Source organism: Asterias amurensis, chromosome 4 (assembly GCF_032118995.1).
Source record: "Asterias amurensis chromosome 4, ASM3211899v1".
Lineage (NCBI taxonomy): Eukaryota > Metazoa > Echinodermata > Asteroidea > Forcipulatida > Asteriidae > Asterias > Asterias amurensis.
Window position 1 is genome coordinate 209798 of NC_092651.1, and position 16471 is coordinate 226268.

The 16471-nt window shown below is 38.5% G+C and overlaps 2 protein-coding genes across 2 annotated transcripts in view; both read right to left on the minus strand.

The window, feature by feature from the left end:
- LOC139936476 (uncharacterized) overlaps positions 1-13601 on the minus strand; it is a 33187-nt gene extending 19586 nt beyond the window's left edge. Inside the window, exon 1 of the mRNA XM_071931292.1 lies at positions 12903-13601. The gene's annotated coding sequence lies outside the window, so the exon portion shown is untranslated. The remainder of the gene's footprint in view (positions 1-12902) is intronic.
- The window catches only part of LOC139936472 (E3 ubiquitin-protein ligase TRIM33-like), a 97159-nt gene continuing 83355 nt past the window's right edge, over positions 2668-16471 (minus strand). Inside the window, exons 2-4 of the mRNA XM_071931283.1 lie at positions 12770-12929; positions 9192-10467; positions 2668-8312 (exon numbers count right to left, since the gene is read on the minus strand). Coding sequence (XP_071787384.1) covers positions 7699-8312; positions 9192-10461 — 1884 coding nt within the window. The 5' untranslated portion in view covers positions 10462-10467; positions 12770-12929 and the 3' untranslated portion in view covers positions 2668-7698. The remainder of the gene's footprint in view (positions 8313-9191; positions 10468-12769; positions 12930-16471) is intronic.

Consider the following 16471-nt stretch of genomic DNA (forward strand, 5'->3'; position numbering starts at 1 on the left):
AGCAAGCTTTTGGTGAGAGACAGATAAACTCATCTGCTTAGCAAGCTTTAGTTGAAACACAGATAAACTCATCTGCTAGCAAGCTTTGGTTGAGAGACAGGTAAACTCATCTGTTTAGCAAGCTTTGGTTGAGAGACAGTTAAACTCACCTGCTTAGAAAGCTTTGGTTGAGAGACAGATAAACCCATCTGCTTAGCAAGCTTTGGTTGAGAGACAGATAAACTCATCTGCTTAGCAAGCTTTGGTTGAGAGACAGATAAACTTATCTGCTAAGCAAGCTTTGATTGAGATACAGATAAACTCATCTGCTACTGCTACGCAAGTTTTGGTTGAGAGACAGATAAACTCATCTGCTAAGCAAGCTTTGGTTGAGAGCGAATAAACTCATCTGCTCAGACAGCTTTGGTTGAGAGACAGATAAACTCATCTGCTAAGCAAGTTTTGGTTGAGAGACAGATAAACTCATCTGCTAAGCAAGCTTTGGTTGAGAGACAGATAAACTCATCTGCTTAGCAAGCTTTGGTTGAGAGACAGATAAACTCATCTGCTTAGCAAGCTTTGGTTGAGAGACAGATAAACTTATCTGTTTAGCAAGCTTTGGTTGAGAGACAGTTAAACTCACCTGCTTAGAAAGCTTTGGTTGAGAGACAGATAAACCCATCTGCTTAGCAAGCTTTGGTTGAGAGACAGATAAACTCATCTGCTTAGCAAGCTTTGGTTGAGAGACAGATAAACTTATCTGCTAAGCAAGCTTTGATTGAGATACAGATAAACTCATCTGCTTAGCAAGCTTTGGTTGAGAGACAGATAAACTTATCTGCTAAGCAAGCTTTGATTGAGATACAGATAAACTCATCTGCTACTGCTACGCAAGTTTTGGTTGAGAGACAGATAAACTCATCTGCTAAGCAAGCTTTGGTTGAGAGCGAATAAACTCATCTGCTCAGACAGCTTTGGTTGAGAGACAGATAAACTCATCTGCTAAGCAAGTTTTGGTTGAGAGACAGATAAACTCATCTGCTAAGCAAGCTTTGGTTGAGAGACAGATAAACTCATCTGCTAAGCAAGTTGTGGTTGAGAAACAGATCTGCCAAGCAAGTTTGGTCAGGGGGACAAGTAAACTCATCTGCTCAGACAGCTTTGGTTGAGAGACAGATAAACTCATCTGCTACGCAAGCTTTGATTGCCAGACAGATAAACCCATCTGCTTAGCAAGCTTTGGTTGGGAGACAGATAAACTCATCTGCTAAGCAAGCTTTGGTTGAGAGACAGATCTGCTAAGCAAGTTTGGTCAGGGGGACAGATAAACTCTTCTGCTAAGCAAGTTTTGGTTGAGAGACAGATAAACTCATCTGCTACTGCTCAGCAAGTTTTGGTTGGGAGACAGATAAACTCATACGCTATGCAAGCTTTGATTGCTGGACAGATAAACTCATCTGCTTAGCAAGCTTTGGTTGGGAGACAGATAAACTCATCTGCTAAGCAAGCTTTGGTTGAGAAACAGATCTGCTAAGCAAGTTTGGTCAGGGGGACAGATAAACTCATCTGCTCAGCAAGCTTTGGTTGAGAAACAAGTCTACTAAGCAAGTTTGGTCAGGGGGACAAGTAAACTCGACTGCTCAGCAAGCTATGGTTAAGAGACAGATAAACTCGTCTGCTAAGCAAGCTTTGGTTGAGAGACAGATCTGCTAAGTAAGTTTGGTCAGGGGGACAGGTAAACTCATCTGCTAAGCAAGTTTCGTCAGGGGTACGCCTGTGTATGTGAGTTGCGCGTTGTGTGAATAGGGTCTATACATACCTTATGACTGGGTTTGCGCAGGGCTGTAGGATCAAGCAACAACAATCAAAGTCATCCACAGAGTCCTTTCCAAGACTGGTCTTGTTGGTTCCATAAACCAGATCGAGCTGCAAGATAATGCACAAGGAATCGTCATAAAGGTGTTCACAATTATTGAGTTTCTTGTTATTAAGTTTAGAACCTTGAAAATATAAACAACTTATTGATTCAGAATCATCACAAAAAGACTATTGTTCTGTCCATATTGGCGTGTCATGGCCGAGCTGTTAAGAGCACCGGATTCAAGCTCTGGTGTTTGATCAGCAGAGTGTGGGTTCGAGTCCCAGTCGGTGACACTTGCTACATAAAATTGGGGAGGTAGTGCTTTCTGCTCTATCGGACAGGCTTCGGACTGATGATACCCAAGCCTACATCCATATGGACTGTAAAAGAGGTAACCCTGTTTCAAATTGAATTGGGGTTGAAAAAAGAAAAATTGAATACAGTGGGATTTAAACCAACGACCTCCAGATTAATGTGGCGGTGCTCTTCCAACTGAGCTATCTAGCCCTCTATTGGCGGTCTTCCTATTTTATCAGTTTCTTTGTTCAGGGGTGCCAGTCATTCCAGTTTTTATAAATGCCGAAAGATTTATACACAATGCATGCAGGCCAGGTTTGTACGTTCGTACATTGGAAAATACCTCTTAGCTCAGAGCAGTTTTTACAAGACAAGAAAATTGAATAAGCACAAAGGAAGAGAGATAGTGGAATAAATCTTCACTTGACAGAAATAATAATAGAGTAGGAATCATTTTCAGATTTATTGACAATGTCTAAAGTTGGGAGTATAATAAGAGACAGATATAGCATTCATCTAAACAAGTCTACATGAGCAATAACCAACTGCAATATCAATCTAGATTTATTGACAATGTCTAAAGTTGGGAGTATAATAAGAGACAGATAAAGCATTCATCTAAACAAGTCTACATGAGCAATAATCAACTGCAATATCAATCTAGATTTATTGACAATGTCTAAAGTTGGGAGTATAATAAGAGACAGATATAGCATTCATCTAAACAAGTCTACATGAGCAATAACCAACTGCAATATCAATCTAGATTTATTGACAATGTCTAAATTTGGGAGTATAATAAGAGACAGATATAGCATTCATCCAAACAAGTCTACATGAGCAATAATCAACTGAAATATCAATCTAGATTTATTGACAATGTCTAAAGTTGGGAGTATAATAAGAGACAGATATAGCATTCATCTAAACAAGTCTACATGAGCAATAATCAACTGCAATGTCAATCTAGATTGATTGACAATGTCTAAAGTTGGGAGTATAATAAGAGACAGATATAGCATTCATCCAAACAAGTCTACATGAGCAATAATCAACTGCAATATCAATCTTGGTTATTTACAGATCAAACTAACTCCAAAAACTACAATTCAACTACTTTACAGCTAGTCATTCTGTGCAAACAATGGATTGAAATAGACAAAAAGAGTTTGGGTAAAAACCCAAATTATTAAAATGATTTACTTTACAGAACAATTAATGATCTTAAATGGACAAAATGATTTCTGTTGCAAGAGTCTCCTGCCGTCGATTTCACCAAACTCTTCCAAACTTAGGATTAATCTAACCCCTCAGAACGAGTTATGTTCCGTATCTAAAGACATAAGAACGCATTGAACCCATCCTAAGTTAGGACAACTCGTCCTAACTCGAATTAGGATTAATCTAACCCCTCAGAATGAGTTATGTTCCGTATCTAAAGACATAAGAACGCATTGAACCCATCCTAAGTTAGGACAACTCGTCCTAACTCGAATTAGGATTAATCTAACCCCTCAGAATGAGTTATGTTCCGTATCTAAAGACATAAGAACGCATTGAACCCATCCTAAGTTAGGACAACTCGTCCTAACTCCAATTAGGATTAATTTAACCCCTCAGAATGAGTTATGTTCCGTATCTAAAGACATAAGATTGCATTGAACCCATCCTAAGTTAGGACAACTCGTCCTAACTTAGGATTAATCTAACCCCTCAGAATGAGTTATGTTCCGTATCTAAAGACATAAGAACGCATTAAACCCATCCTAAGTTAGGACAACTCGTCCTAACTCCAATTAGGATTAATTTAACCCCTCAGAACGAGTTATGTTCCGTATCCAAAGACATAAGAACGCATTGAACCCATCCTAAGTTAGGACAACTCGTCCTAACTCGAATTAGGATTAATCTAACCCCTCAGAATGAGTTATGTTCCGTATCTAAAGACATAAGAATGCATTGAACCCATCCTAAGTTAGGACAACTCGTCCTAACTCGAATTAGGATTAATCTAACCCCTCAAAACGAGTTATGTTCCGTATCTAAAGACATAAGAATGCATTGAACCCATCCTAAGTTAGGACAACTCGTCCTAACTCGAATTAAGATTAATCTAACCCCTCAGAATGAGTTATGTTCCGTATCTAAAGACATAAGAATGCATTGAACCCATCCTAAGTTAGGACAACTCGTCCTAACTCGAATTAGGATTAATCTAACCCCTCAAAACGAGTTATGTTCCGTATCTAAAGACATAAGAATGCATTGAACCCATCCTAAGTTAGGACAACTTGTCCTAACTCGAGTTAGGATTAATCTAACCCCTTAAGAATGAGTTATGTTCCGTATCCAAAGACATAAGAACGCATTGAACCCATCCTAAGTTAGGACAACTCGTCCTAACTCGAATTAGGAGTAATCTAACCCCTGAGAATGAGTTATGTTCCGTATCCAAAGACATAAGAACGCATTGAACCCATCCTAAGTTAGGACAACTTGTCATAACTCAAATTAGGATTAATCTAACCCCTCAGAATGAGTTATGTTCCGTATCTAAAGACGTAAGAACGCATTGAACCCATCCTAAGTTAGGACAACTTGTCCTAACTCGAAATAAGATTAATCCTAGCGTTTCATGAAATCGGCTGCTGAATCCCTCCCAGAATACAAAAAGGAACGTTCAGGCCCAGATTGAAAGGAACATTACAGAATTGTTTTTTGCTAACAAAACAGTTGCTGGCAGTTTAAGCACTTTATGTAATCCACCATATACATCAACAGACAAACCTGTAGAAGTTTGAGATCAATCAGCCATTTTGGTCGCGAGAAATAAGGAACAAATTATTACATATTTTGCAAGACAATGATGCGAAACAAAAATGAATTAAAAACTCCAAACGCGAGATAAATATTATTTATTTCTCAACAAATATGACATTTCAGACAGAAATGTTTCAAGAGATGTTTTCTGCCATCATCATCATTAGATCGTGAATCTGTAATCTGAGACAGGTTTTTTCTTCTTACCAATTCTGTCATGTTCCTTAAAGGCACTAGACACTGTTTGTAATTACTCAAAATATCTGTTGGCTTAAAAACTTACTTGGTAATGAGAATTGGAGAGCTGTTAATAGAACAAAACATTGTCAGAAAAGACTCCCTCTGAACGAACGTAGTTTTTGAGAAAGAAGTATATTCTCACTAAAATATTTGAATTGAATTTGAGACCTCAATTGAGGTCTCCAATTCAAGCATCTGAAAGCACACAACTTGTGTGACACAGGTGTTTTTACTTGTTAATGTATTATTCTCTCCCAACATTGACGACCAACCGAGCTCAAATTTCCACAGGTTTTATGTTGAGATACACCAAGTGAGAAGACTGGTATTTGACAATTATCAAAGGTGTCCAGTGTATTGAAATGTGATGATAACAATAAAATATACATTTTACATTCTTTTGAATGTTAAGGCATTTTCATACATTGCTTACAACTTTTCTAATAATAAATGGGAATCTAACTTAGAAAGCAAATTATGGCAAAATATACAATAGTTAGCTTTACTACATTTTGATGAGTAATGATTTTCAAAGCAACTCGTTGCATGCAATGTTAAACTTCATAGATTGCTTCTCTTATCAAAATGAAAAGGTTGCACTACTTAATGAACAACCCCATAATGTAATAATCAACCCTTTGCATGCAATGTTAAACTTCATAGATTGCTTCTCTTATCAAAATGAAAAGGTTGCACTACTTAATGAACAACCCCATAATGTAATAATCAACCCTTTGCATGCAATGTTAAACTTCATAGATTGCTTCTCTTATCAAAATGAAAAGGTTGCACTACTTAATGAACAACCCCATAATGTAATAATCAACCCGTTGCATGCAATGTTAAACTTCATAGATTGCTTCCCTTATCAAAAGGAAAAGGTTGCACTACTTAATGAACAACCCCATAATGTAACTAGAAATTGAGAGTTTGTGTACAAACTCAGGGTGTTCGGGTGAATGGTCAAATGAGGTCACGTTGTGTACAACATTTGTAGAACATTACAAGAGGTTTCATGTAGTGAAAGAATCTTGTACGTAGCGTTTGTGGTTCTCAAGATATGAATTTTTCAATTATTTACCGTTTATTTAACGTAATGACGTCATCGATGATGTCATCATTCCAAAAAAAGTTTTGGTTTCGTCTGCACACTAAGGTTTATGTTCATGGTAAGTTTCAAGTTCATACAAGCGTTAGTTTTGTTCAACAAGTTCATAGTAGTTTAACATTTTGTTCAAAATCGCACGAAGAAAGATGAGGCGAATCCCAGCGTAGTGGAATTTGAATTACGCGCGCCTTCAACGGAGTCTGCATGTGTATACACAACCCGTAATGCCCACAGCCACGCAGTGCTGTTTTGTCGTAGAGCATGGATACAATGTAGGCCTACATGAACTACACGCACACACACCCACACACCCACAATACAATAGTAGCATTCACATACATGAATGGCGATACTATCTGGTTTCTACGCGTAATGAATGGAGGTCAATACAAACGCGCGCTTTTACGACCAGAAGGCAAAATTCAACTGGCATTATGTTTGTGCAAAAGTTTGAGCAGGATAACTGATCTTCAAACTGATATTCAAATTTTGCGAATATGATATATAGTTCTTGAGATATGAACTTTTGAAATTTTGAACTTCCGGTTTCAACCGGAAGTAAAAGTCACATGAGGTCACGTTGTGCACGACTTTTGTAGCTAATTACAAGACCTTTTATATGCACCAAATATCTTGTGTGTGGCATTCGTAGTTCTCAAGATATGAACTCTCCAATTTTTAGCGTTTTTTTGAACGTAATGACAGCATCAATGACGTCATCATTCCAAAAATGTTGCTGTTTCGTCTACTCATTAAGATCAATATATATGGTAAGTTTCAGGTTCATACAAGCTTTAGTTTTTGCGAAAATCGCGCGAGAACGTTCAAGGAGAAGAACACGCAGAAAAAAAAACAAAAAAAAAAACAGAACAATAACAATAGTTGTTTGGCTGGTGGCCGAACACCTAATAATCAACCCGTTGCATGCAATGTTAAACTTCATAGATTGCTTCTCTTATCAAAAGGAAAAGATTGCACTACTTAATGAACAACCCCATAATGTAATAATCAACCCGTTGCATGCAATGTTAAACTTCATAGATTGCTTCCCTTATCAAAAGGAAAAGGTTGCGCTACTTAATGAACAACCCCATAATGTAATAAATGTAATGCTTGCTATTTCTTGCAAATACTATTTTCTGCTACTATTTCTTGCAAATACTATTTTCTGCACGATGGAATGTTTTCACAAAACTCCTTAAAATAGACAAGTCTGTACTCGATTACAGACGGAATTAATCAACTCAATGTCATCATATTGAGAATTAAAACTAAGTGATTATTTGAACTTTTCAGTTTGCATAACTTTGTGATTTAATTTGATTGACATAATTTGGTGGTCAGTTCAATCAATGAAACAGTATTTGACCAGTATCATCATTATTAGATATCATTACACCTTGTTATAAATCTTCACTGAATTCCAATCTGCCACTGCAAGCTGCTGACCATCTGATGTCAATGAGATTCCACTAGGAATGTACAGACCCTGAGCAATACAGCTGAGAAATCTACCCCGAGTGTCATACTGATGAATATGACCAGTGCCTGCCCCATTGCTCACTGCAATGTAGATAGCTGAGCTGTAACAGCATACACCTCTGCAGTATCTAACTGGTTGACTATTGATCTTTGGATTGATGCTGAATAGTGTAGTACCAGTGATGTCAACAATGTCTACTTGTTGTCTGTTCCCACCACTGACTACAACTCTGTCCTTGCTGTCAATGGCCAAGAAGTGAGGTTCAGTCTGAACTGAAACAGTGTCAATGAGTGAACCATCACTGGATCTGTGTTTAGTTATAACTGACCTCTTCAAATCCCCGACCATGATTGTATCCTTTATGACTGCTACACTGCGGAGGTCTACTGATGTCTTGCCCATTTCACTATGAGGCACTGTGTGGAATTCAAACATCTTGTTGCCATTCCTATTGTACATCTTGACAGAGTTGGTCTGATCTACAATCACTAACTGATTCTGGAATGCAGCAACAGCAAGAGGGCCTGAAAAACAGACAAACAAATAGAACCAATATAATGAATGAATATTCATTTGAAAAAAAACTTACAATAATTTGATTTTTGTAAAAATAAAAAAGAGATCATCTTTAATTGAATGTTTCCTGGGTTGTAAAAGCTCTTTGTATGTTGCTTCCAATTCACAATCATACATGTAACAATGACATGTAACAATGACATACAGTAGAACAATAAACAACACTTTGTTCATATTAGCAAGGTTACTATTAATCAAGAACAAATAGGATTGAATTCATTCTTTTTAACTCTTCTTTTCTGTTTTCACCAAAATAATTAATTTATTTATTAATTTATTTATTTAATGTTAATTTGGTAACTGCTTTTGTTGGTGTTGATTAGAGGAATGTCAATTATTGAGAATGACTGCAGCAGAGTGGATTTAGTGATCATGCAGCGGATGAATGTTGTCCTAGTCTACAAGGTACAGTGAAATAGCAAGAACCATTCAATTTCATGACATACAGTTTGACTACCATGGAAACCTTGTATTGATCACAACCAATGCTGTGATGTTTGAACATTTTAATGATTGACTTGAGTTGAGAAAAGCAAACAATGTTTGATAAATAGTTCTCAGATTTGATTATGGTATTGATTGTTACAAAACTTTTAGTGTTTTGGTACTGTTTGAATCAAGGCCAGTTTTAATTTCCCCAGTGTGGGATAATAAAGTATCTATCTATACCTCAGATTTGATTGTGGTAATGGAGTGGATTAAATCCTTATTTTCATTGAATACTTTTTGACTCTCACCCTGATAACCAATCAAGAGTACCTTTTGCAAAGTGTTATCTGAGATTTGCAACAATAAATCTCTGACTAAACAATTACTAGGAAACTTACTTTGTGGTATGTCAATAGTTTCCTTCTGGTGTCCCTTACTGTCGTAGATCACCACTCTGCTATTACCGCAGTCAGCCACTGCCATCTCATCCCCAGGTACGGAGGCATCAATATCCCAAGCCCCATCGATTCCTACATCATTCAAACAAAGCTCCCACCTTGGCTCCTTCATACTCAGATTACCCAGGGAGATATCACAAACCCCTGGAGTGAATCCCAGATCGTCCAGGGTCGAATCTATCTTGGGTTGATTTTGATCTATGAGTCCCTTCAAGTCCTTACTGATTGTTGGATAGCTTGCAAGGAAGTCAGGCACTGATGAATTCTTGCTGATATCTTTGGCGCTCTGCAGTGAATGCTGTATTTGATGCAAGTTTACACTCACTGCTTGCTCAAATTCCTCCAATTTCTTGTTCCGATCTTTAAGGATAGTTTTTATTTCATCCATGATGCGACTCTCTTGAGCTGTTACCTCAGCCCTGATCGCATCCGCTGTGTTCTTCACCTCTGCCATGGTTCTCTTAACTGCAATGTTTAGGTTGTCTTTCATTGTTGAGGCAGTTGCTTGAGATTGTTCAAGCTTCTTCATGGTTTCTTCAAGGGGAGTAAAGAGTTGAGTCAATGACTGTTTGTATGTGGATGAGGCTTGGTTGCAGTCAATATACTCATGTTGTGGATTACGGTGATCTATGACAGTACAAGCTTGGCAAATCATCACATCGCATGTTGTACAGTAGAACCACATCACTTCACCTTCATGAGTTTGGCATTCTGGATGGCGTTTGGGTTTTGTCTTTTTCATTGCAGTTTTCCCATTTCTAACATCTTTCAAAGTAGCTACTGTATGGCTTAACAGCGAGGGAATTTTCTTGTGCATTTTGTAGCAGTTTGCACAAATAAACATGGGGCAGTCATAACAGAAATGTGTTGCCTTGTTTTTTTCCTCACATAAATTACAGACCAACTTGCTGTGTTCAAGTGAACTGACCTGCTCCAGTTGACCTGCAAGACCAGTTAAAATGAAGTTACTCTTGAAATCTTCAACACCCGTCTCAGGAAGTTGTGTCTCCTTTCGACACAAAGGACAAATAAGCATCTTTGCATCTTTGTAGTTGGTAGTGTGATATTCAAGTAAGCAGTGTTTACAGAAGCTGTGAAGACAGTCTAGTAGTTTGGGTTCCGTGTACTCCTCTTGACAAATACTGCACTCCAGATAATCCTTTCGGATTTTCTCTAGAGCTGAAACTTGTGCTGGTTTAGAAAATGCCATTTTGATCTGAATAAAAAAAAATAACAAACTCATTAATCAAATATTATAAACCACAAGGGAAACTGACCAGATAAATTTTAATTGATTTGGTTTTGAACAAACATTATCACTAGAGTGGGACTCGAACCATGGACCTCCAGATTAACATGGCAGTGCTTTGTATACCAACTGAGCTATCTAGCAAACATAGAGAGACTGACAACACAGGGCTAGATAATAATTTGGGGTGCTAATCATCCTTACTCGCAGCTACATGTTAGAGCTGAATAGCGAAGGACGCGGCTACAACGTGTTCGAGAAGCAGGCATGCAAGGGCGCCTTTGGCTGCCAGCCACATCAACCCATTATGACCACGGAGCACAGCCAAGATTGAAAGTGTTTGATTTTCCCGAGGGAGGAAAACCGAATGGTCTGGAAAACCCTCGATGCACAGCAGAGAACAAACGCACAACTCAACTCACATATGGCCCTGGCCAGGAATGGAACCGGAGTCATCTTGGTGAGAGGTGAGCGCTATACGCACAAGCCAACCATGCAATCCAGTCAGCTCATAGCCAGTCAGCTCATAGCCAGTCAGCTCATAGCCAGTCAGCTCATAGCCAGTCAGCTCATAGCCAGTCAGCTCGTAGCCAGTCAGCTCATAGCCAGTCAGCTATAGTTGGTAGAGCGCCAGCACATATATCCAGGAGTGCGTTTTGGCGACCCCAACCAAAAACCGTTTCGGTTGTTGGTCGTTGGTTCTGCTGTTCAGACTGAACGTCAACCGAGTTGTGAGCTCGGTTACCGTTTTGGTTGTGACGTCAGAAACAGTTTTTGGTTGGGGTCGCCAAAACGCACTCCAGGGGTCGTTGGTTCAAGTCCCACTCTGAGTAGGCCTAAATTTGTCTTTGTTCAAACCCCAAATCAAAATAGTTAACATTCAGTTTGCTTGAACGGCTCTTGCTATTCTACATCAATTTGAACCATGTATTGTACAAATGGGAATGTAATAAAACATTTTAACTTCATCATTCAATGTCAAATCTTCATGTTCACTTAGAATGTTAAAACATTCTAAGTGGATATGAAGATTTCTTTGATGTAGCAATTTTCAATCAGCTTTTAAACAACCATTTAAGCATCTATTTAGTCAGTTTACAAATAATTTAATACCAATGGGATTTGGGACTCATTGGTTTGGCACTGAATATTGGGGACGCAAAATATAATAATATGTACTAGTGAAATTGAGTCTTTCTGATTAAATAGTTGTGAACACTAAAGTGCAAGCATTTACAATATTCTTGAATTTTGCTGGAAATAAGCAGAACTGAAAAAAATTTGTTTGTGATTTATTTTCTTCTAATTTCTCAGAAACTACAAATTCTCAGCAAGAACTATTTTAAGGGGAGCTTTCTACCATCATTATCTTTAAACCGTGTAAGTTTAATGTAGATCTGTGGACATTGTGTCGTTGGACCTACAAAAACTACACAGAACCTTTAAGACCCCAGATATGCAAAGAATGACCTAAACACTAATTGGCATGTTACTATGGCAACAGGCAATATATTGATTTTCAAAGTCTATACGCCTCTCTTAATATTTATGCATGAGGTACGTCACAATGCTAACTCAAAACGAGGCGATGGGCGCAGCCACTGCAAGTGATGGGGAAAGTGCGCCCATAGCCTCATTTTGGGTAAGAATTATGACGTCATGCATTAAGTATTAAGAGAGGCGTATTGGTTGAGTCGCATCCCAAGTCCTTTAAATCAACAAAGATAAAAATGTCTGAAGTAGGGCCTATTAATGCCAAAGATGTCAAACAAGTTTTGATCACCACTACCTTTAAGATTGATAATCAAACAATACCTTCCCTTAAAGGTAAAAACATGAACGATAAATGAGACAAGTCCTTTGCATGGGAAATTACTGTTGATTATTTAATTATTGGGATATCATCTCTTTTTGTACATAACACTGAATTCAAGTCTTAGAAAATGTTGCAACCAATTGAGAAGAATGACCCTTAATAACCAGCCATTACTTCCATTGTATTGAACGGTAAATTCATTCTAATCTGAGTCAATCATGGAGCTAGGAAACAGATTTCTACCCTGAGTGATTTCATAAACCATGCAGTCGTGTTAATTGTACAAAACTTTTAAATGTAAACCAAAGATAAAATCATTATCATCTAGGCTGCAAATTACAAACAAATTATACTGCACAAATTAAGTGGTATTTGTATACAATCTTAGGCCTGATTTAAATAAGCTGCCAGAGTATTTTAGCAAAGTTGAATCAGTTTGTGATCTGTACTCACCTAAGCACATAGTTCCGTTGGAAAAGATGTCCATACGTCTGCAATCTTGTCAGGATGTTCACTGAGTTTACAACAGTCTTATTTCCTGGTAGAATGCAGGATTATGTCGCAACAAATACAGTCACAAAAACACCACCAACAAATACAGTCACAAAAACACCTACGTAGCAAATTTGTACTATGTAGGGGGGGGCCTACTGTGCAGGGTGTGTCCACAGTTGCTGGATTAATATACATGTACAACGTACAAAGTACTGCAGTACTGTATGTTGACAACGAACTTCAGTGTCAAGGTCATGGAGCTAGCGATACTGCACGTCTATGTGTTGAACAGTCTGTTTGATGTCTGGGCAGTGTACATGGTGTAAACAACTCCATGAGTCAACAACATTACATAGTGAACGTAATACGTACTGGGATAGTAGACTACAGTGTGTTGACAATGAACTTCAGTGTCAAAGGTCATGGAGCTAGCGATACTGCACGTCTGTTTGATGTCTGGGCTGTTTTAACAATGAACTTGGCAGTGTACATGGTGTAAACAACTCCATGAGTGTACAACAATACACAGTGAATGTACAACGTACTGTAGTAGACTACAGTGTGTTGACAATGAACTTCAGTGTCAAAGGTCATGGAGCTAGCGATACTGCACGTCTATGTGTTGAACAGTTGTCTGGGCTGTTTTAACAATGAACTTGGCAGTGTACATGGTGTAAACAACTCCATGAGTGTACAACAATACACAGTGAACGTACAACGTACTGTAGTAGGCTACAGTGTGTTGACAATGAACTTCAGTGTCAAAGGTCATGGAGCTAGCGATACTGCACGTCTGTTTGATGTCTGGGCTGTTTTAACAATGAACTTGGCAGTGTACACGGTGTAAACAACTCCATGAGTGTACAACAATACACAGTGAATGTACAACGTACTGTAGTAGACTACAGTGTGTTGACAATGAACTTCAGTGTCAAAGGTCATGGAGCTAGCGATACTGCACGTCTATGTGTTGAACAGTTGTCTGGGCTGTTTTAACAATGAACTTGGCAGTGTACATGGTGTAAACAACTCCATGAGTGTACAACAATACACAGTGAACGTACAACGTACTGTAGTAGGCTACAGTGTGTTGACAATGAACTTCAGTGTCAAAGAACATGGAGCTAGCGCTACTGCACACGTGTCTGTTTGATGTCTGGGCTGTTTTAACAATGAACTTGTACATGGTGTTAACAACTCCATGAGTGAGCAACAATAAATTTGTAAAGAGTGCTATAAAAATAAGATTATTTGATTACTATGAAAAAGTCTGAGCTATAGTAGCTATGGGAAATAGAACCCCACTTTAAAGCTAGCAGATTAAAGCCATGACTTAAATCAAAACATCATTTTGTGATGAAACCACAGCAATTGAAATAATAATGTACACCAGAGTTTTTTCTTGCCAAAATGGAAGCACAAAATTCAGTTCATGCTTAAGAGACACATAGCAATACCGGCTAGCTGACTCCTTCCCTAATGGTGCTAAGCACAAGTTCAGATCATGCTTAGAGTCACATAGCAGTACAGGCTAGCTGAATCCTTGCCTAATGGTGCTAAGCACAAGTTCAGATCATGCTTAGTCACATAGCAGTACAGGCTAGCTGACTCCTTACCTAATGGTGCTAAGCACAAGTTCAGGTCATGCTTAGAGTCACATAGCAGTACAGGCTAGCTGAATCCTTGCCTAATGGTGCTAAGCACAAGTTCAGATCATGCTTCTGGTCACATAGCAGTACAGGCTAGCTGACTCCTTGCCTAATGGTGCTAAGCACAAGTTCAGATCATGCTTAGAGTCACATAGCAGTACAGGCTAGCTGACTCCTTGCCTAATGGTGCTAAGCACAAGTTCAGATCATGCTTAGAGTCGCATAGCAATACCGGCTAGCTGACTCCTTGCCTAATGGTGCTAAGCACAAGTTCAGATCATGCTTAGTCACATAGCAGTACAGGCTACCTGATTGGTACAGCTAGGTAATAATAACACAGCATTTATAAAAGCGCACTAAATCTGATTTAAAACCATTCAAAGGCGCCGGTCAAGATGGAAAAGAGGGAATTCTCAAGTGTAAGGGAAAGCAAGCGTGAACAGGTGTGTCTTAAGTTGCTGCTGAAAGATGGAGATGTTAGTAATTCCCCTGAGGTTTTCAGGGAGTGAATTCCAGAGCATGTGTGCTGTAATGGAAAAACCCCTGTCCCCATAGGTACAAAGAAACCAATGAACCGTTTACTGAATATTTAACTTGATCTCAACTTTCAGTTTGTAAGTTACCATTATTGCCTGTCTGTGTAGCACCCGTTGATCAGAGGTACACATTAATTGATTTTCCAAGTCCTCAAGACCAACAATCCTAAAGCCATTTTGATTTCCCAAGTCCTCAAAACCAACAATGCTAAAGTCATTTTGATTTCCCAAGTCCTCATAACCAACAATCCTAAAGTCATTTTGATTTCCCAAGTCCTCAAAACCAACAATCCTAAAGCCATTTTGATTTCCCAAGTCCTCAAAACCAACAATCCTCAAATACCGAACCAAAACATATTTTCAACTCTTGTTTTATATTCTACTACCCCAAAGTAGATTATCAAAACTTGGGAGACTTCTTAGTTCTACCAGCTGGGCAGAAGTAGACTACTACTTTAACTTATAGTAGATCGTTATTAACTGTAATAACGCGGAATGCGTTTTCAATCTGTCATCATCTGACATACCACGATTTGATGCCAAATGTTGAATAGATACTTTGATAGAACTTCCCAAGTCTTTTTATAGAGTCACTATGGCAAACATGTAAGCAAAAACCTCCGTGCAATGAGCAGACATGATGGTGATTTTTGACGAAAAAAAAACGGAAGCGTGAAATCTTGAGGTGTACTTTTCTCGGAAAATCATTATGGTGACCCCCTATACAATACATACCATTGTAATGCTTGGTAAACAAGCAACCTGTCTATATAAAACCTAACAACAGAGGGCACCAAACAAATTAAATACAATCTCTCAAAGGCAATGCTTTACTCGACATTGGGACGGAGCGACTACACAACGCACAGTCGAGCTTTCTCGACAAGGGTAAGGAAGCGCTTGCATTGCGCGGTCGAGTAAACTCGACAATGGTGTTGAAAGGGTTAACACTTTTTACCCGTCATAAACAAAGGTTTAAACTCACCCGCGTGACGCGCTCTCCACCAATAGGAATAGAAAAACTGTCTGAGGTATTTATAAACTATGTATTATGTCTGGCCTTTCAGCTATGGGAAAATTATGGTGCAAACAATTTTGTTATAAAATCACAGCAGTTAAACATGTTAAAACAAAAATGTACACCAGAGTTCTTACTTGCCCAATTGGTGCTAAGCACAAGTTTATCTCATGCTAGGTCAATTGTGCTCATCAAAATCTCACAGGTTTGACTTTTCACTCATTGCCTTATAAATGGTTCTTAGCACAGGTCCAAAAAATGACACGCATAGCTAGCTGGCCTCTGAACTTGGCATCTATGCCTATCTAGAATTGCAAAGGTCGTGGCTCAGAATCCTACCCTAGTACTGTGATTTTGTCCCCATTTTTGCACGCAATAGAATCCCAAATAGCAACAACATCACGTGATCTATCAAGTGACTGTAAAGGAGAATTAAACAATCTACCAGACGATAGTT